Source organism: Nerophis ophidion, linkage group LG15 (assembly GCF_033978795.1).
Source record: "Nerophis ophidion isolate RoL-2023_Sa linkage group LG15, RoL_Noph_v1.0, whole genome shotgun sequence".
NCBI lineage: Eukaryota > Metazoa > Chordata > Actinopteri > Syngnathiformes > Syngnathidae > Nerophis > Nerophis ophidion.
The window spans coordinates 1480570-1501995 of NC_084625.1; the positions used below are offsets into that span (position 1 = coordinate 1480570).

General features: G+C 41.1%; 1 protein-coding gene across 1 annotated transcript in view; it reads right to left on the bottom strand.

The window, feature by feature from the left end:
• Positions 1-17576: 17576 nt before the first annotated feature.
• The window catches only part of LOC133569077 (zinc finger protein 438-like), a 111075-nt gene continuing 107225 nt past the window's right edge, over positions 17577-21426 (bottom strand). The window contains 2 exon segments of the mRNA XM_061921213.1: positions 17577-20807; positions 20884-21426. The exon segment at positions 20884-21426 is cut by the window's right edge and continues 988 nt beyond it. Coding sequence (XP_061777197.1) covers positions 20225-20807; positions 20884-21426 — 1126 coding nt within the window. The 3' untranslated portion in view covers positions 17577-20224.

The window sequence follows — 21426 nt, forward strand, 5'->3', positions numbered from 1 at the left end:
AACGTCCGCATTACTGAAGACGCCGCACCGATCCGCCTGTCGATCTCACGATCCACTCTTCCCTCACTCGTGAACAAGACTCCTAGGTACTTGAACTCCTCCACTTGGGGCAGGGTCTCCTCCCCAACCCGGAGATGGCACTCCACCCTTTTCCGGGTGAGAACCATGGACTCGGACTTGGAGGTGCTGATTTTCATTCCGGTTGCTTCACACTCAGCTGCGAACCGATCCAGTGAGAGCTGAAGATCCCGGCCAGATGAAGCCATCAGGACTACATCATCTGCAAAAAGCAGAGACCTAATCCCGTGGCCACCAAACCGGAACCCCTCAACGCCTTGACTGCGCCTAGAAATTCTGTCCATAAAAGTTCTGAACAGAATGGGTGACAAAGGACAGCCTTAGCGGAGTCCAACCCTCACTGGAAATGTGTCCGAGTCCCTGCCGGCAATGCGGACCAAGCTCAGGACACTTGGCTGTCTGATCCTAGGCTACAGAAGATAGTTTATATATCAATGATGAAATATTAACATTACAACACAAGCCAATACGGCCGCTTTAGTTTACTAAATTGCAATTTTTAATTTCCCGTGAGTTTCTTGACGTGACGTCACATGTTGGAGGGGACATATTAGCGAGGCACCAAACACAGCTAAAAGTCGTCTCTTTTCATCGCATAATTACACAGTATTTTGGACATCTGTGTTGCTGAATCTTTTGCAACTTGTTCATTTAATATTGGAGACGTCAAAGAAGAATGCTGTTGGTGGAAAGTGGTGGATTGCAGCTGCCTTTAGCACCGAGACACAGCCGGTGTTGTTGTGAAGCAGAGCGGTCAAGCGAACATGTTTCTCTACGTCAACCAGCATGTCTTAGGATGGGGAAATTGTGATATTAAGTCTTACCGGAGACATCAGTGGATTATTAGTCCTCCTGCAGCAGCTGTGAGCTTGGCTCCTCGGCTTCCCTCTGAGACACTGCGTGTTCACCAAAGCCATCCGACTTCGAGGTATGTCTTTAGAATCTCACTAAAATTAAACAATAAGCAGATAAGGGATCTTCCAGAATTATCCTTGTAAATGTGTCTAATTACATCTGAAACGCTCACACTGCCGCCGCCCGTAGCTGTCGCTTTTTTTTTTCTAGTCCTTTACTATCAATATCCTAATTCACAAATCTTTCATCCTCACTCAAATTAATGGGGAAATTGTTGCTTTCTCGGTCCAAATCGCTCTAGCTGCTGGTGGCCATGATTGTAAACAATGTGAATATGTGAGGAGCTCTACAACCCGTGACGTCACGCGCACATCGTCTGCTACTTCCGGTACAGGCAAGGCTTTTTTATTAGCCAGCAAAAGTTGCAAACTTTATTGTGGATGTTCTCTACTTCATCCTTTCAGCAAAAATATGTCAATATGGCGAAATGATGAAGTATGACACATAGAATGGAGCTGCTATCCCCGTTTAAATAACAACATCTCATTTCAGTAGGCCTTTAAATGGCCATCTTACTGGTATCTTACTGGCTTCTTACTGCTGTCATACTAATATCCTACTGGCTTCTTACTGGTATTTTACTGGCTTCTTACTGGTATCATACTGGTATTTTACTGGCATCTTACTGGGATCATACTGGTATCTTACTGGTATCTTACTGGCATCTTACTGGCATCATACGGACATCCTACTGGCATCTTACTGGTATCTTACTGGTACCATGCGGACATCCTATGGCATCTTACTGGGATCATACTGGTATCTTACTGGCATCATACTAACATCCTACTGGCTTCTTACTGCTATCATACGGACATCCTACAGGCATCTTACTGGGATCATACTGGTATCTTACTGGCATCATACGAGCATCCTACTGGCATCTTACTGGCTTCTTACTGGTATCATGCGGACATCCTATGGCATCTTACTGGGATCATACTGGTATCTTACTGGCTTTTTACTGGTATCATACGGACATCCTACAGGCATCTTACTGGGATCATACTGGTGTCTTACTGGTATCATACGGACATCCTACTGGTATCTTACTGGGATCATACTGGCTTCTTACTGGTATCATATGGGCATCCTACTGGCATCTTACTGGGATCATACTGGTATCTTACTGGCTCCTTACAGGTATTATACAGACATCCTACTGGCATCTTACTGGGATCCTACTGGTATCTTACTGGCTCCTTACAGGTATTATACGGACATCCTACTGGCATCTTACTGGGATCATACTGCTATCATACCGACATCCTACTGGGATCTTACTGGAATCATACTGGTATCTTACTGGCATCATACGAACATCCTACTGGCATCTTAAGTTAAAGTACCAGTGATACGCACGCATGCACGCACGCGCACACAACACACACACAAGGTGTGGCGAAATTATTCTCTGGATTTGACCCATCACCCTTGATCACCCCCTGGGAGGATGAGGGGAGCAGTGGACAACAGCGGTGGCCACGCCCGGTAATCCTTTTTGGTGATTTAACTCACTGGCATCTTTCTGGTATATTACCGGTATTGCACTGGCATCTTACTGGTATCTTAGTGGCATCTTCCTGGTATCATACAGATATCTTACTGGCATCCTACAGGTATCTTAATGGTATCTCACTGGCATGTAAACATTTGTTTCCCATGCATGTACATTACTATGAGATAAATAGTGGTTGGAGTCAAATAGTATCAAATAATGAGCTTGAATATTTGCACCTGGATTACAGTTGTACTAATACCAAAAATGTTGGTCATTAAATGCAGCACGTTTTACTTTTACTTGAATATGTTTAGGAAAAAGAAAAACTACTTTTATTTTAAGTATAATTTATTCATACCAACAATTATTTCTAATCGATTAATCAAGGTTTAAAAAGACTATTCCTTAGTTATCCACACTGCTTCCGGCAGGCTCTGTCACGTGACTCTGTTTGACCAATCCAAGCTAAGTACAAGTGACGTAGTGTCATTAGAAACGCTTCACTGTCACGTGACTCTGTTTGACCAATCCAAGGCAGTGACATTGGAAACCACTTCACTAATCAAACAAGCAAAAAGTACAGAAGCTAACATAGGTCAATATGTTTCAAGCATATCATAAAAACACTTTATAAAAGTATTGTTTATTAAGTGTCAGAATGTTCCCAAAATAAGACACTTTTATTTGTGTTTGAGACAACTGCAGAACGGTTGACTAAAAGCGACTTTTTTGCGTGTCTGTGATGCTCCTAAACCCCCCGAGTGTCATTTGAACACATTTAAACATTGATGACAACATGAAAGAAGCAGTTGAAAAGTGTACTTACCTGTTGGAGCCGCACCACTAGCTCATTAGCATGTAGCATTCTCTTCTTCTACTGCTTTATCACGTAGACTAACATTCTCTTCTTCTACTGTTTTATAAAGGTAGACAAACATTCTCTTCTTCTACTGCTTTATCACGTAGACTAACATTCTCTTCTTCTACTGTTTTATAAAGGTAGACAAACATTGTCTTCTTCTACTGTTTTATAAAGGTAGAGAAACATTCTCTTCTTCTACTGCTTTATAAAGGTAGACAAACATTGTCTTCTTCTACTGCTTTATCACGTAGACTAACATTCTCTTCTTCTACTGTTTTATAAAGGTAGACAAACATTGTCTTCTTCTACTGTTTTATAAAGGTAGAGAAACATTCTCTTCTTCTACTGCTTTATAAAGGTAGACTAACATTCTCTTCTTCTACTGCTTTATCATGTAGACTAACATTGTCTTCTTCTACTGCTTTATCATGTAGACTAACATTTTCTTCTTCTACTGCTTTATCATGTAGACTAACATTGTCTTCTTCTACTGCTTTATAAAGGTAGAGAAACATTCTCTTCTTCTACTGCTTTATAAGGTAGACAAACATTCTCTTCTTCTACTGCTTTATAAGGTAGACAAACAAGGTGAAGTGAGCACAGTCGCCCCCTAGTGTAGGACAGCTGGAACATGGAGACTAGAAGAACTGCACATGTTGCTGTGAAAATAGAAATACTTTAGTAGAACATACTTTAGTAGAACATACTTTAGTAGAACATACTTTAGAGAACACTTAAGTACAACATAGTTGACAGAACATATTTCAGTAGAACATACTTTGTGAGAACATACTTGAGAGAAAATACATGAGAGAAGATAGTTGAGTAGAATATAGTGGAGTAGATGATGGGGGAGTAGAAGATAGTGGGATAGAATATAGTTGAGTAGAATATAGTTGATTAGAATATAGTGGAGTAGAATATAGTAGAGTAGAAGATAGTTGAGTAGAAGATGGGGGAGTAGAAGATACTTGAGCATAATTAGTTGAGTAGAAGATAGTGGAGTAGAAGATAGTTGAGTAGAAGATAGTTAAGATAGTGGAGTAGAAGATAGTTAAGTAGAAGATAGAGTAGAAGATAGTTGAGTAGAAGATAGTTAAGTAGAAGATAGAGTAGAAGATAGTTGAGTAGAAGATAGTGGAGTAGAAGATAGTTAAGATAGTGGAGTAGAAGATAGTGGAGTAGAAGATAGTTAAGTAGAAGATAGAGTAGAAGATGGGGGAGTAGAAGATAGTTGAGTAGAAGATAGTGGAGTAGAAGGTAGTTGAGTAGAAGATAGTTGAGTAGAAGATAGTGGAGTAGAAGATAGTTGAGTAGAAGATAGTTAAGTAGAAGATAGAGTAGAAGATAGTTGAGTAGAAGATAGTGGAGTAGAAGATAGTGGAGTAGAAGGTAGTTGAGTAGAAGATAGTGGAGTAGAAGATAGTTGAGTAGAAGATAGTGGAGTAGAAGATAGTGGAGTAGAAGATAGTTGAGTAGAAGATAGTTGAGTAGAAGATAGTGGAGTAGAAGATAGTTGAGTAGAAGATAGTGGAGTAGAAGGTAGTTGAGTAGAAGATAGTTGAGTAGAAGATAGTGGAGTAGAAGATAGTTGAGTAGAAGATAGTTAAGTAGAAGATAGAGTAGAAGATAGTTGAGTAGAAGATAGTGGAGTAGAAGATAGTGGAGTAGAAGGTAGTTGAGTAGAAGATAGTGGAGTAGAAGATAGTTGAGTAGAAGATAGTGGAGTAGAAGATAGTTGAGTAGAAGATAGTGGAGTAGAAGATAGTGGAGTAGAAGATAGTTGAGTAGAAGATAGTGGAGTAGAAGATAGTGGAGTAGAAGATAGTTGAGTAGAAGATAGTGGAGTAGAAGATAGTGGAGTAGAAGATAGATGAGTAGAAGATAGAGTAGAAGATGGGGGAGTAGAAGATAGAGTAGAAGATGGGGGAGTAGAAGATAGTTGAGTAGAAGATGGGGGATAAAGTGCAGTGCAGACATGAGTTGAGTTCAGTGATGATGATGATGACACAGAGTATGTACTTGAGTGCACTCAAAGTAATAAAACACACAATAGACATGAAAGTTGAACAAATATTGTTTATTCTCACAAGTGTTGGTACACAAGTGTTGTTTATTCTCACAAGTGTTGGTACACAAGTGTTGTTTATTCTCACAAGTGTTGGTACACAAGTGTTGGTACACAAGTGTTGGTACACAAGTGTTGGTACACAAGTGTTGGTACACAAGTGTTGGTACACAAGTGTTGGTACACAAGTGTTACTTTCCTTCCTTCAGTCCACAAAGATGCAAAGACTTAGAGACACTGCAGTCCAACAGTTGACATGTTTGATAGTCGTCTTCCTTCCATGGAACTTCTCACTTGGCTGACACACACACACACACACACACTTCTTGATGGCCTGTCAGGGAGCTGCTGCATCTACACTAAGTACACACTGAGTACACACTGAGTACACACTGAGTGCACGCTGAGTACACACTGAGTACACACTGAGTACACACTGAGTGCACGCTGAGTACACACTGAGTACACACTGAGTACACACTGAGTACACACTGAGTGCACGCTGAGTACACACTGAGTACACACTGAGTACACACTGAGTACACACTGAGTGCACGCTGAGTACACACTGAGTACACACTGAGTACACACTGAGTACACACTAAGTACACACTAAGTACACACTAAGTACACACTGAGTACACGCTGAGTACATGCTGAGTACACGCTGAGTACACACTGAGTACACACTGAGTACACGCTGGGTACACGCTGAGTACACGCTGAGTACACGCTGAGTACACACTGAGTACATGCTGAGTACACACTAAGTACACACTGGATACACACCGAGTACACGCTGCGTACACACTGAGTACATGCTGAGTACACACTGAGTACACGCTGAGTACACACTGAGTACACGCTGAGTACACACTGAGTATATGCTGAGTACACACTAAGTACACGCTGAGTACACTTTGTGATGCGCTGCCTTTCCTTTCCCACTTTTGTGTGAAATAGAATTATTCTTCAGATGTTTTGTACCACCTGGGAAGAGACTGGAGTAGCGCAGTAGGCCCAAGTATTGATTAAAAACAAGGTTTTATCGGACACCTCTATTTTCTCCCACACAGTTTGAACAGTCACACTATGTTTGACTTCCATTGAAGGCTCATACACTTACTATACTTTCCTGTTATGAACAAAACATATTCCTCTATGTCAAATATATTCACTCTATAATCTGTACAGTACCATCAACTGGGTATGATATACTCTAGTATCTATACACTATACTCTAGTATCTATACACTATACTCTAGTATCTATACACTATACTCTAGTATCTATACACTATACTCTAGTATCTATACACTATACTCTAGTATCTACACACTATACTCTAGTATCTATACACTATACTCTAGTATCTATACACTATACTCTAGTATCTATACACTATACTCTAGTATCTATACACTATACTCTAGTATCTATACACTATACTCTAGTATCTACACACTATACTCTAGTATCCATACACTATACTCTAGTATCTATACACTATACTCTAGTATCTATACACTATACTCTAGTATCTATACACTATACTCTAGTATCTATACACTATACTCTAGTATCTATACACTATACTCTAGTATCTATACACTATACTCTAGTATCCATACACTATACTCTAGTATCTATACACTATACTCTAGTATCCATACACTATACTCTAGTATCTATACACTATACTCTAGTATCTATACACTATACTCTAGTATCTATACACTATACTCTAGTATCTATACACTACATCTATATTTGCATACTTTGGGTAGGAGTCCACTTCCTGTGAGCTGTTATGTTACCTTCAAGTCCAACACAAACTTGGAGTCCCAACAAGACTTGGACTAGAAGGTTCTGCGAGACACTTGGACAGCACCACTAGAACATAGCATATCTCAAAAGTACTACAGTATTTGAAGTATATCTCTCTGGACAAAAGTACTACAAATCGTTAATTCATACATCATACCAGTCATTAATTCACACGTCAAACAAGTCGTTAAATCATGCAGTAAACAAGTCGCTATTTCACACGTCAAACAAGTCGTTAATTCATACGTCAAACAAGTCATTAATTCACACGTCAAATAAGTCGTTAAATCACGCAGTAAACAAGTCGCTATTTCACATGTCAAACAAGTGTTAATTCACAAGTCAAACAAGTCATTAATTCATACATCAAACAAGTCTTTAATTCATACGTCAAAGAAATCATTAAATCACACGTCAAAGGAATTGTTAATTCATACGTCAAACAAGTCGTTATTTCACACGTCAAACAAGTCATTAATTCAAACGTCAAACACGTCTTTATTTCATACGTCAGACAATTCATTATTTCACAGGTCAAACAAGTCGTTAATTCACACGTCAAATAATTCGTTAATTCACACATCAAGTAAGTCGTTAAATCACGCAGTAAACAAGACGCTATTTCACATGTCAAACAAGTTGTAAATTCCCACGTCAAACAAGTCGTTAATTCATACGTCAAACAAGTCTTTAATTCATACGTCAAAGAAATCATTAAATCACACGTCAAACGAATCATTAGTTCACACGTCAAATGAGTCGTTATTTCACACGTCAAGCAAGTCGTTAATTCACACATCAAATAAGTCGTTAAATCACGCAGTAAACAAGTCGCTATTTCACACGTCAAACAAGTTGTTAATTCACACGTCAAACAAGTCTTTAATTCACACGTCAAACAAGTCGTTAATTCATACGTCAAACAAGTCATTAATTCATACGTCAAAGAAATCATTAAATCACACGTCAAACGAATCATTAATTCACACGTCAAACGAGTCGTTATTTCACACGTCAAACAAGTTGTTAATTCACACGTCAAACGAGTCATTAATTTACAGGTCAAATGAGTCGTTAATTCACACGTCAAACAAGTCCTTAAATCACGCATAAACAAGTCGCTATTTCACACGTCAAACAAGTTGTTAATTCACACGTCAAAAGAGTCGTTAATTCACAAGTCAAATGAGTCGTTAATTCACACGTCAAACAAGTCGTTAAATCACGCAGAAAACAAGTCTCTATTTCACACGTCAAACAAGTCCTTAAATCACGCATTAAAAAAGCCTCTATTTCACACGTCCAACAAGTCGTTAATTCACAAGTCAAAAAAGTCGATAAATCACGCATTAAACAAGTCGCTATTTCACACGTCTAAAAAGTTAATTCACACGTCAAACGAGTCGTTAATTCACACGTCAAACAAGGTTTTAAATCACACAGTAAACAAGTCTCTATTTCACACGTCAAACAAGTCCTTAAATCACACATTAAACAAGTCGCTATTCCACACGTCAAACAAGTCGTTAATTCACAAGTCAAAAAAGTAGATAAATATCGCATTAAAATCACTTTTTCACACGTCAAACAAGTCATTAATTCACACGTCAAACGAGTCATTAATTCACAAGCCAAACGAGTCGTTAATTCACACGTCAAACAAGTCCTTAAATCACGCATAAAACAAGTCGCTATTTCACACGTCAAACAAGTTCTTAATTCACACGTCAAACGAGTCATTAATTCACAAGCCAAACGAGTCGTTATTTCACACGTCAAACAAGTCCTTAAATCACGCATAAAACAAGTCGCTATTTCACACGTCAAACAAGTTCTTAATTCACACGTCAAACGAGTCATTAATTCACAAGCCAAACGAGTCGTTATTTCACACGTCAAACAAGTCATTAGATCACGCAGTAAACAAGTCTCTATTTCACACGTCAAACAAGTCATTAAATCACGCAGTAAACAAGTCGCTATTTCACACGTCAAACAAGTCGTTAATTCACACGTCAAACAAGGCCTTAAATCACGCATAAAACAAGTCGCTATTTCACACGTCAAACAAGTCCTTAAATCACGCATAAAACAAGTCGCTATTTCACACGTCAAACAAGTTCTTAATTCACACGTCAAACGAGTCATTAATTCACAAGCCAAACGAGTCGCTATTTCACACGTCAAACAAGTCGTTAATTCACACGTCAAACAAGGCCTTAAATCACGCATAAAACAAGTCGCTATTTCACACGTCAAACAAGTCCTTAAATCACGCATAAAACAAGTCGCTATTTCACACGTCAAACAAGTTCTTAATTCACACGTCAAACGAGTCATTAATTCACAAGCCAAACGAGTCGCTATTTCACACGTCAAACAAGTCGTTAATTCACACGTCAAATGAGTCGTTAATTCCATCCATCCATCCATTTTCTACCGCTTATTCCCTTTCTTTTGGGGTCGCTGGCGCCTATCTAAGCTACAATCGGGCGGAGGACGGGGTACACCCTGGACAAGTCGCCACCTCATCGCAGGGCCAGTCGTTAATTCACAGGTCAAAAAAGTCGATAAATCACGCATTCGCTATTTCACACGTCAAGTCGTTATTTCACAAGTCAAATGAGTCGTCGATTCATACGTCAAACAAGTCGTTAAATCACGCAGTAAACAAGTCACAGGTCAGTCCTCAGAATTTTACGGTAAAAAAAACACCGGTGCCATTTTTCCAATCGAGATAAAAAACTGTAAAAACAACAATTGTAGATTTTACGGGAGATAAAAAGTAAAGTGTGTCGCCGGAATTTTACTGTAAAAATAAAAGTATTTTTCCAGTTCCAGTAATGTACTGTAAAAACAACTTCAGGTCATCAGAGTTGTGTCGTCAACATTTCAATTTACAGTAGTTGTCTGGAAAAATCATCCTCAATTTCACAATAAAATTCTGGCGACTAAATCGATATATATGTATATATATATATATATATATATATATATATATATATATATATATATATATATATATATATATATATATGTATATATATATATATATATGAGTTGACAGTGCAGTACTGTGAGTACCCGCCTGCTGTACTTAGAACCATCGGAGATTTGATGGTAAAAAACCGGAAGCTCCGTGGGCAAAATTTGACAGTAAAAATAAAAATAGTAGTGTTCTTGTCATTTAAAACCTGCGTAGATTTTTACAGCAAAAAAACTGCACTTCAGTCGCCAGAATTTATCGTAAAATTGAAAGACTGTTGTGTCAATTTACAGTAATGCACTGTAAAAATTCTCTTGGCTCCTCTCCATGTGGAGGAGCAGCGGCTTTACTTTGAGTTCCTCCCGGATGGCAGAGCTTCTCACCCTATCTCTAAGGGAGAGACCCAAAGTCATTTGGGCCGCTTGTACCCGTGATCTTATCCTTTCGGTCATGACCCCAAGCTCATGACCATAGGTGAGGATGGGAACGTAGATCGACCGGTAAATTGAAAGCTTTGCCTTCCGGCTCAGCTCCTTCTTCACCACAACGGATCGGTACAACGTCCGCATTACTGAAGACGCCGCACCGATCCGCCTGTCGATCTCACGATCCACTCTTCCCCCACTCGTGAACAAGACTCCTAGGTACTTGAACTCCTCCACTTGGGGCAGGGTCTCCTCCCCAACCCGGAGATGGCACTCCACCCTTTTCCGGGCGAGAACCATGGACTCGGACTTGGAGGTGCTGATTCTCATTCCGGCCGCTTCACACTCGGCTGCAAACCGATCCAGTGAGAGCTGAAGATCCCGGCCAGATGAAGCCATCAGGACCACATCATCTGCAAAAAGCAGAGACCTAATCCCGTGGCCACCAAACCGGAACCCCTCAACGCCTTGACTGCGCCTAGAAATTCTGTCCATAAAAGTTATGAACAGAATGGGTGACAAAGGACAGCCTTAGCGGAGTCCAACCCTCACTGGAAATGTGTCCGAGTCCCTGCCGGCAATGCGGACCAAGTTCTGGCACTGATCGTACAGGGAACGGACCGCCACAATAAGACAGTCCGATACCCCATACTCTCTGAGCACTCCCCACAGGACTTCCCGAGGGACACGGTCCAATGCCTTCTCCAAGTCCACAAAGCACATGTAGACTGGTTGGGCAAACTCCCATGCACCCTCAAGAACCCTGCCCAGAGTATAGAGCTGGTCCACAGTTCCACGACCAGGACGAAAACCACACTGTTCCTCCTGAATCCGAGGTTCGACTATCCGGCGAAGCCTCCTCTCCAGTACACCTGAATAAACCTTACCGGGAAGGCTGAGGAGTGTGATCCCACGATAGTTGGAACACACCCTCCGGTCCCCCTTCTTAAAGAGAGGGACCACCACCCCGGTCTGCCAATCCAGAGGTACCGCCCCCGATGTCCACGCGATGCTGCAGAGTCTTGTCAACCAAGACAGCCCCACAGCATCCAGAGCCTTAAGGAACTCCGGGCGGATCTCATCCACCCCCGGGGCCTTGCCACCGAGGAGCTTTTTAACTACCTCAGCGACCTCAGCCCCAGAAATAGGAGAGTCCACTACAGATTCCCCAGGCACTGCTTCCTCAAAGAAAGACGTGTTGGTGGGATTGAGGAGGTCTTCAAAGTATTCCCTCCACCGATCCACAACATCCGCAGTTGAGGTCAGCAGAACACCATCCGCACCATACACGGTGTTGATAGTGCACTGCTTCCCCTTCCTGAGGCGGCGGACGGTGGTCCAGAATCGCTTCGAAGCCATCCGGAAGTCATTTTCCATGGCTTCCCCAAACTCTTCCCATGTCCGAGTTTTTGCCTCTGTGACCGCTGAAGCTGCACACCGCTTGGCCTGTCGGTACCTGTCCACTGCCTCCGGAGTCCTATGAGCCAAGAGGAGGAGCCAGATGAGGTGGTTCGGCCATCTGGTCAGGATGCCACCCGAACGCCTCCCGAGGGAGGCTTTTAGGGCACGTCCGACCGGTAGGAGGCCACGGGGAAGACCCAGGACACCTTGGGAAGACTATGTCTCCCGACTGGCCTGGGAACGCCTCGGGATCCCCCGGGAAGAGCTAGACGAAGTGGCTGGGGAGAGGGAAGTCTGGGCTTCCCTGCTTAGGCTGCTGCCCCCGCGACCCGACCTCGGATAAGCGGAAGAAGATGGATGGATGGATGGATGGCACTGTAAAAATGACGAGCGTGGATTTTACGGGGAAAAATGGCAGCTGTCATTAGAATTTTACCCTGACAACAATAATAAACTATAAAAACAACTATTGTAGATTTTACAGGAGACAAAAAGCCAACTCAGTCCTCAGAATTTTACCGTAAAAAAACACTGGTAGGGTTTTTCCAATTACAGTAAGACACTACCCAAACAACCCTCCATTTTAGGGTCAAAAGTAAGCAGCTCCGTCATCGGAATTGTGAAAATAACAAGTATAGCAATTTTCAATTTACAGTATTTGTCAATTTAACAGTAAAATTCTGGCAACTGAATCTACAGATTTAAAAACTGTAATTACTGTACTTACAACCCTGATGGCAAAAAGTAAAAATAAAAGTGGTACAGTTTTCCATTTCCTAGTACTATATTTCCTTGAATTGCCGCCGGGTATATAGTAAGTGCCTGCCTACAATTAACGCCGGGTCAAACTCGTTTCGCCAAACAGTTAGCATATGCCTAGAATTTCCACCGGGTCAAACTCGTCACGTCACGAGTGACACTTCACCTGTCATCATTTTCAAAATGGAGGAGGCTGATTTCAATCATTTGAAATGGCATAAAGGGAAGAAGATTAAGAGCTATTCAGTAGGATTTAAGGTCCAAGCTATTGAATGTGCTAAAAAGAACAGTAAGCCGCTATGTTTTATTAATATACCGTAGCTGCGTGTGTCAAATATGAGTCATTAAATGACTCCCGCCTCCTGGTGGTAGAGGGCGCTAGTGATCCTTCTTGCGACTACTCGGCTGCAGAAGAAGTGACAACCAGCAGCGATTATTTTTTCCTCTCGCTTGCACTTTTAACATGGAGGATTACATATCTAAAATAAAACACTTTTCTAAACTGGACTTTCAATGGAAGCAGGAGGTAATAAAGGAAGATCTCCATCGAAACGGAGAGACTTTTAAAACTGAAGAAAGATAAGGAAGACTTCTATAAACAAGTTATGGATGCTTTTGATCAGAAGGAGCTGCGCATGGACTTCATTTATAAGTAAAGGTAAGACCATAATAACCTTTTTTTTAATTAAATGTGCTTGTCATGATGGTATCCTTACATCACACTCAAATTTATAAGCGCAGGCCTAAATTTACCGCATGCCTTTGGTAAGTGCCGGAGTGAGAAGAGGTTTTAAATGAATTAGCGCCCCGCCGGCATTTCAAGGAAATACGGTAGTTCTGTGTAAAAAAAAAACACACTTTTATCTGTGTAAAATCTAGTTAAGAAAAAAAAATCCAATGCAGTGCACTGTCAGGACCCGGGTGTTGTCAGAATGCAGTGCACTGTCAGGACCTGGGTGTTGTCAGAATGCAGTGCACTAGCAGGACCCGGATGTTGTCAGAATGCAGTGCACTAGCAGGACCCGGGTGTTGTCAGAATGCAGTGCACTGTCAGGACCTGGGTGTTGTCAGAATGCAGTGCACTGTCAGGACCTGGGTGTTGTCAGAATGCAGTGCACTGTCAGGACCCGGGTGTTGTCAGAATGCAGTGCACTAGCAGGACCCGGATGTTGTCAGAATGCAGTGCACTAGCAGGACCCGGGTGTTGTCAGAATGCAGTGCACTGTCAGGACCTGGGTGTTGTCAGAATGCAGTGCACTGTCAGGACCTGGGTGTTGTCAGAATGCAGTGCACTGTCAGGACCCGGGTGTTGTCAGAATGCAGTGCACTAGCAGGACCCGGGTGTTGTCAGAATGCAGTGCACTAGCAGGACCCGGGTGTTGTCAGAATGCAGTGCACTAGCAGGACCCGGGTGTTGTCAGAATGCAGTGCACTAGCAGGACCCGGGTGTTGTCAGAATGCAGTGCACTGTCAGGACCCGGGTGTTGTCAGAATGCATTGCACTAGCAGGACCTGGGTGTTGTCAGAATGCAGTGCACTAGCAGGACCCGGGTGTTGTCAGAATGCAGTGCACTAGCAGGACCCGGGTGTTGTCAGAATGCAGTGCACTGTCAGGACCCGGGTGTTGTCAGAATGCAGTGCACTATCAGGACCCGGGTGTTGTCAGAATGCAGTGCACTGTCAGGACCTGGGTGTTGTCAGAATGCAGTGCACTGTCAGGACCAAGGTGTTGTCAGAATGCAGTGCACTGTCAGGACCTGGGTGTTGTCAGAATGCAGTGCACTAGCAGGACCTGGGTGTTGTCAGAATGCAGTGCACTGTCAGGACCAAGGTGTTGTCAGAATGCAGTGCACTGTCAGGACCTGGGTGTTGTCAGAATGCAGTGCACTAGCAGGACCTGGGTGTTGTCAGAATGCAGTGCACTAGCAGGACCTGGGTGTTGTCAGAATGCAGTGCACTATCAGGACCCGGGTGTTGTCAGAATGCAGTGCACTGTCAGGACATGGGTGTTGTCAGAATGCAGTGCACTGTCAGGACCCGGGTGTTGTCAGAATGCAGTGCACTAGCAGGACCCGGGTGTTGTCAGAATGCAGTGCACTGTCAGGACCTGGGTGTTGTCAGAATGCAGTGCACTAGCAGGACCTGGGTGTTGTCAGAATGCAGTGCACTGTCAGGACCCGGGTGTTGTCAGAATGCAGTGCACTGTCAGGACCCGGGTGTTGTCAGAATGCAGTGCACTGTCAGGACCCGGGTGTTGTCAGAATGCAGTGCACTGTCAGGACCCGGGTGTTGTCAGAATGCAGTGCACTGTCAGGACCCGGGTGTTGTCAGAATGCAGTGCACTGTCAGGACCCGGGTGTTGTCAGAATGCAGTGCACTGTCAGGACCCGGGTGTTGTCAGAATGCAGTGCACTGTCAGGACCCGGGTGTTGTCAGAATGCAGTGCACTGTCAGGACCCGGGTGTTGTCAGAATGCAGTGCACTGCCAGGACCCGAGTGTGCTCAGGGTCCTGAGGGTGCACAAAAGGGGAGGAGCTAAGTGGAGTGCTTGCAATTGACCATTAAAAGGAGAGGAGTGAATATATATTGCAGTTTTGTTACTTCAACCAAGCGTACTTGGGACATTTACACACTCGACATCCTCACCAGTGTACTCATGCAAGTGTACTGAAGCAAGTGTTCCATTTCACACTCAAAGGGAGTTTTCCTCTTTTTAAGGCATCGCACACTTCCTCTTCTTCTCAGGCCTCGTCTGGAAAGACAACATAAGCAGGTGAGGTTTAAAGACAACATAAGCAGGTGAAGTTTTAAAGACAACATAAGCAGGTGAAGTTTTAAAGACAACATAAGCAGGTGGAGTTTTAAAGACAACATAAGCAGGTGAAGTTTTAAAGACAACATAAGCAGGTGAAGTTTTAAAGACAACATAAGCAGGTGGAGTTTTAAAGAAGTGTGGAAAGACAACATAAGCAGGTGAAGTTTTAAAGACAACATAAGCAGGTGAAGTTTTAAAGACAACATAAGCAGGTGGAGTTTTAAAGACAACATAAGCAGGTGAAGTTTAAAGAAGTGTGGAAAGACAACATAAGCAGGTGAAGTTTTAAAGACAACATAAGCAGGTGGAGTTTTAAAGACAACATAAGCAGGTGGAGTTTTAAAGACAACATAAGCAGGTGAAGTTTTAAAGACAACATAAGCAGGTGAAGTTTTAAAGACAACATAAGCAGGTGGAGTTTTAAAGAAGTGTGGAAAGACAACATAAGCAGGTGAAGTTTTAAAGACAACATAAGCAGGTGAAGTTTTAAAGACAACATAAGCAGGTGGAGTTTTAAAGACAACATAAGCAGGTGAAGTTTAAAGAAGTGTGGAAAGACAACATAAGCAGGTGAAGTTTTAAAGACAACATAAGCAGGTGAAGTTTTAAAGACAACATAAGCAGGTGAAGTTTTAAAGACAACATAAGCAGGTGGAGTTTAAAAGAAGTATGGAAAGACAACATAAGCAGGTGAAGTTTTGAAGACAACATAAGCAGGTGAAGTTTTAAAGACAACATAAGCAGGTGGAGTTTAAAAGAAGTATGGAAAGACAACATAAGCAGGTGAAGTTTTAAAGACAACATAAGCAGGTGAAGTTTTAAAGACAACATAAGCAGGGGAAGTTTTAAAGACAACATAAGCAGGTGAAGTTTTAAAGACAACATAAGCAGGTGAAGTTTTAAAGACAACATAAGCAGGGGAAGTTTTAAAGACAACATAAGCAGGGGAAGTTTTAAAGACAACATAAGCAGGTGAAGTTTTAAAGACAACATAAGCAGGTGAAGTTTTAAAGACAACATAAGCAGGTGAAGTTTTAAAGACAACATAAGCAGGTGAAGTTTTAAAGACAACATAAGCAGGTGTAGTTTAAAGAAAGTGTGGAAAGACAACATAAGCAGGTGAAGTTTTAAAGACAACATAAGCAGGTGAAGTTTTAAAGACAACATAAGCAGGTGAAGTTTTAAAGACAACATAAGCAGGTGAAGTTTAAAGAAGTGTGGAAAGACAACATAAGCAGGTGAAGTTTTAAAGACAACGTAAGCAGGTGAAGTTTTAAAGACAACATAAGCAGGTGAAGTTTTAAAGACAACATAAGCAGGTGAAGTTTTAAAGACAACATAAGCAGGTGGAGTTTTAAAGACAACATAAGCAGGGGAAGTTTTAAAGACAACATAAGCAGGTGAAGTTTTAAAGACAACATAAGCAGGTGAAGTTTTAAAGACAACATAAGCAGGTGGAGTTTTAAAGACAACATAAGCAGGGGAAGTTTTAAAGACAACATAAGCAGGGGAAGTTTTAAAGACAACATAAGCAGGTGAAGTTTTAAAGACAACATAAGCAGGTGGAGTTTTAAAGACAACATAAGCAGGGGAAGTTTTAAAGACAACATAAGCAGGTGAAGTTTTAAAGACAACATAAGCAGGTGGAGTTTTAAAGACAACATAAGCAGGTGAAGTTTTAAAGACAACATAAGCAGGTGAAGTTTTAAAGACAACATAAGCAGGTGAAGTTTTAAAGACAACATAAGCAGGTGAAGTTTTAAAGACAACATAAGCAGGTGGAGTTTAAAGACAACATAAGCAGGTGAAGTTTATAGAAAGTGTGGAAGCAAACATTGACTTTTAAACTTCATCAACACTTTGATTTTGGCCCAAAATAAAAAAAAAAACACTAAAATCCTCACTTGAGTTTTTCTGTGTAAAATATTGACTTCATTCATTTTAACTTTGGAGTTTAGTTTTATTTTTCCTCAACGTTGACTTTTCTTTCTTTCCAGTGTTTCCTGAATAATAATACAACAATCATAGCTTTGAATATTTATTCTACAGTAGCACATTTAGACTTTCTCACCTCTTCTAATCTAGTCTTTCATTCAAGGAATTCAATTATTTATTTCCATCATTTGAGTTTAATATCCAATTAAATGATTTGACTCCAGTATTTGGTTTAAGTTTGATTCAATTATGTTATTTAAATATTCAATTAAATCATTTAATTCAATTGATTTCGATAATTTGAGTTTAATATTCAATAATTGGATTAGATTAAATTATTTAAGTAAATTATTTGGTTTAAATGTTTGATTAAATTATGTTATATAAATATTCTATTAAACATTGATTCAAATATTGAACTCAATTATTTGACTAAAATGTTTGATTCAATGATACAATTTGATTGTTAAACTATTTGAGGAAAATATTTGATTTAAATAAAATATTTAAGTCGAATATTTAATTCGATTAAAATATTGGATTTCAGTTTTTGATTCAATCGTTCCATTTTATTATTTGAACCAAATATTTAAATCAATTATTAAATTACATTTTATGATTCAATAATTAAATTACATTATTTCATGAAATTATTTGACTTCAGTATTTGGTTTAAATGTTTGATTCAATTACGTTATTCAAATATTCAATCAAATCACTTAATACAATTATTAAATTCAATAATTTGAGTTTGAAAATTAAATAATTAAGTTCAATTATTTAATGAAATTATTTGACTCCAGTATTTGGTTTAAATGTTTGATTCAATTATGTTATTCAAATATTCTAATAAACAATTTGATTCAAATATTGAACTCAATTATTTGACTAAAATGTTTGATTCGATGATACAATTTGATTGTTAAATCAAAGTATTTGAGGAAAATATTTGATTTAAATAAAATATTTCAAATATTTTATTCAAATATTTAATTCAATTAAGTTTTTGATTCAATCATTCCATTGTATTATTCGACCCAAATATTTAAATCAATTATTAAATTGCAGTTTATGATTCAATTGTTTAATATTTTACATATATTTTTTGATTAAATTATTTACTTAAATATTTTAAAGTTGGATTGACTAAAATATTTATTTTCTAATTTGATTCAATCATTTGATTCAGTAAGTCAAATAAATTGAAAAATTGTATTTGATTACACAATCTAATTATTCAATCAAATCATTTTAATGATTTAATTCTATTTAATTGAATAACTGTATTTTTGTTTACATACTTTTACATTTGACTTTTAGTTAGGCTGAGTAGGAAAAGAAGGTTTGTGTACATTTAGGACACGAAAGTATTGGTAAGATGTCAAAATACAGTCATCATGAATGCCAAAATATTTGTCATCAACTTTTCCAAATATTCTTTTTGCAGACTAATTCCAGAGACATTCAAGCCAACATTAGTGTATGTACAGTAAATATATATATATATATTTGTATCCATTTGACATAAAATACTAAATAAATGCAAAATCGTGCACTGAATTTCTTTCAAAATAATTCCCATTTCTGTGGTTTGATCCTTGCAGTTTGTGACGAGGCTGGATCAAATTAAAGATGAAGATAATCAAGAGGATTAAAGGTCCATAATAGATCACATCCACAGTAATAACCACGTGAGACAGTGTGACTCGTGAATTTAAATTATCCAACGGTATTTAAATAAGCCTTAAATTAAAACAAGCAAATGAAGAGAAAAAAAACTCTAGAACTACTGTATTTCCTTGAATTGCTGCCGGGTATATAGTATGCGCCTGCCTAGAATTACTGCCGGGTCAAACTCCTTTCGCAAAATATTATTTTTATTAGTGCATGTCTAGAATTTCCACCGGGTCAAACTCGTCACGTCACGAGTGACACTTCACCTGTCATCATTTTCAAAATGGAGGAGGCTGATTTCAATCATTTGAAATCGCATAAAGGGAAGAAGATTAAGAGCTATTCATATTTATTGAATATGCTAAAAAGAACAGTAAGCAGCTATGTTTTATTAATATACCGTAGCTGCGTGTGTCAAATATGAGTCTTTACATGACTCCCGCCTCCTGGTGGTAGAGGGCGCTAGTGATCCTTCTTGCAACTACTCGGCTGCAGCTAGAGTGTTTATTTTTTCCTCTCGCTTGCACTTTTAACATGGAGGATTACATATCTAAAATAAAACACTTTTCTAAACTGGACTTTCAATGGAAGCAGGAGGTAATAAAGGAAGATCTCCATCGAGACAGAGAGACTTTTAAAACTGAAGAAAGATAAGGAAGACTTCTATAAACAAGTTATGGATGCTTTTGATCAGAAGGAGCTGCGCATGGACTTCATTTATAAGTAAAGGTAAGACCATAATAACGTTTTTTTTATTAAATGTGCTTTTCATGATGGTATCCTTACATCACACTCAAATTTTTAAGCTCAGGCCTAAATTTACCGCATGCTTTTGATAAGTGCCGGAGTGAGAAGAGGTTTTAAATTAATTAGCGCCCCGGCGGCAATTCAAGGAAATACAGTAATTGATATTTTCAAACTTCACTAAAAGCGATTTCCCACTTTCTGGTGACGGAAATAGAAAGAAATGAGTTGAGTTCATAGCGAGGAAGGAGAAGGTTCGTGCGGACTCAAAGCCGAGTCCAGGTCCTCGTCGGCGTCCTGGTCTTCCAGGCCGCAGAAGGCGCTGAGGGCGGCCCAGAGCAGGCCGGGCTGCTCGCAGTGATGCTGGCGCCTCCAGTGCTCCAGAAGCTGCTCCTTGCAGTCCAGAACCTGGCTGCACAGCACGCAGTTGAAGGCGGAAGCTCCCGCCAGCATCCGGAAGCCTTTGGCGGCGCCGTCGTCGCCTCCGGTCCCGCGGTGCTGGAACACGATGTGCCTCTTCAGTTTGGCGAAGGAGAAGAACTCCTCGTCGCAGCTGCCGCATTTGAGCAGGTTGCACTTCTTCTCGTTGAGCTGCCGCCAGTAGTGCGCGGCGCGCTTGACCAGCTCCTTCTCCGGCTCCAGGCCGCCCGGCGTGGGCTGACCCTCTTGAAGTCGGATCAGGACCTCCTCGCCGTGGACATACAGGAGGTGCATCTTCATGTCAGCAAAAGTGGGGGTGACCACCTGGCAGCGGCCGCATTTGATCTGCAGCTCCACCGGTTCTTCGCGGTCCTCGTCCGACGTCTCCGAGTTGTCCCTGCTTGGGCGAGAGAAGCGGTGAGGAGGTGGTTCACGCGGACAGACGGAAAGAACCAGAGCACAGACGGTCTCACCCCTCCACGGCCACGTCGTCCTCGTGATGTCTGATAGACGGCTCCACCGTGAGCAAGACCTTGTGCACCTCGCGCAGATGACTGAAGTACACGCCCACGTAGCCAAAGGACTTTTCGCAGAACTCGCAGCACAGAGACCGGCGCGGTCGGGCCTCAGAATGCTGGAGCTTCATGTGCGTGCTCAGGCTGCCGGAATGGGCGTACGCCTTGCGGCACACGGGGCAGACGTACGGCCGGGTGGCGGAGTGAGTGTTCATGTGGGTCTGCAGGTGGTGCTTGAACTGGAAGCAGCAGCTGCAGGTGGAACAACGATGCAGCGTGCGACCGGCGACTAGGACTCTGGGATGGTAGGCTCCTTTCAGCTGCAGGGTGACCGGGTGTTGTTGGGGAGGACAATCCAAGTCCTTGCTCGCTTTGGGAGTTTGTACCAGCTCAACTTCTTGACCGTCCAAGGAACTAGCGGGTAAGCTAACTAGCTGGGGCATGGTCTCCATCAGCAACACTGGTTTGGGTCGGATGGTGCGGTACTTCTTTGAAATCTCA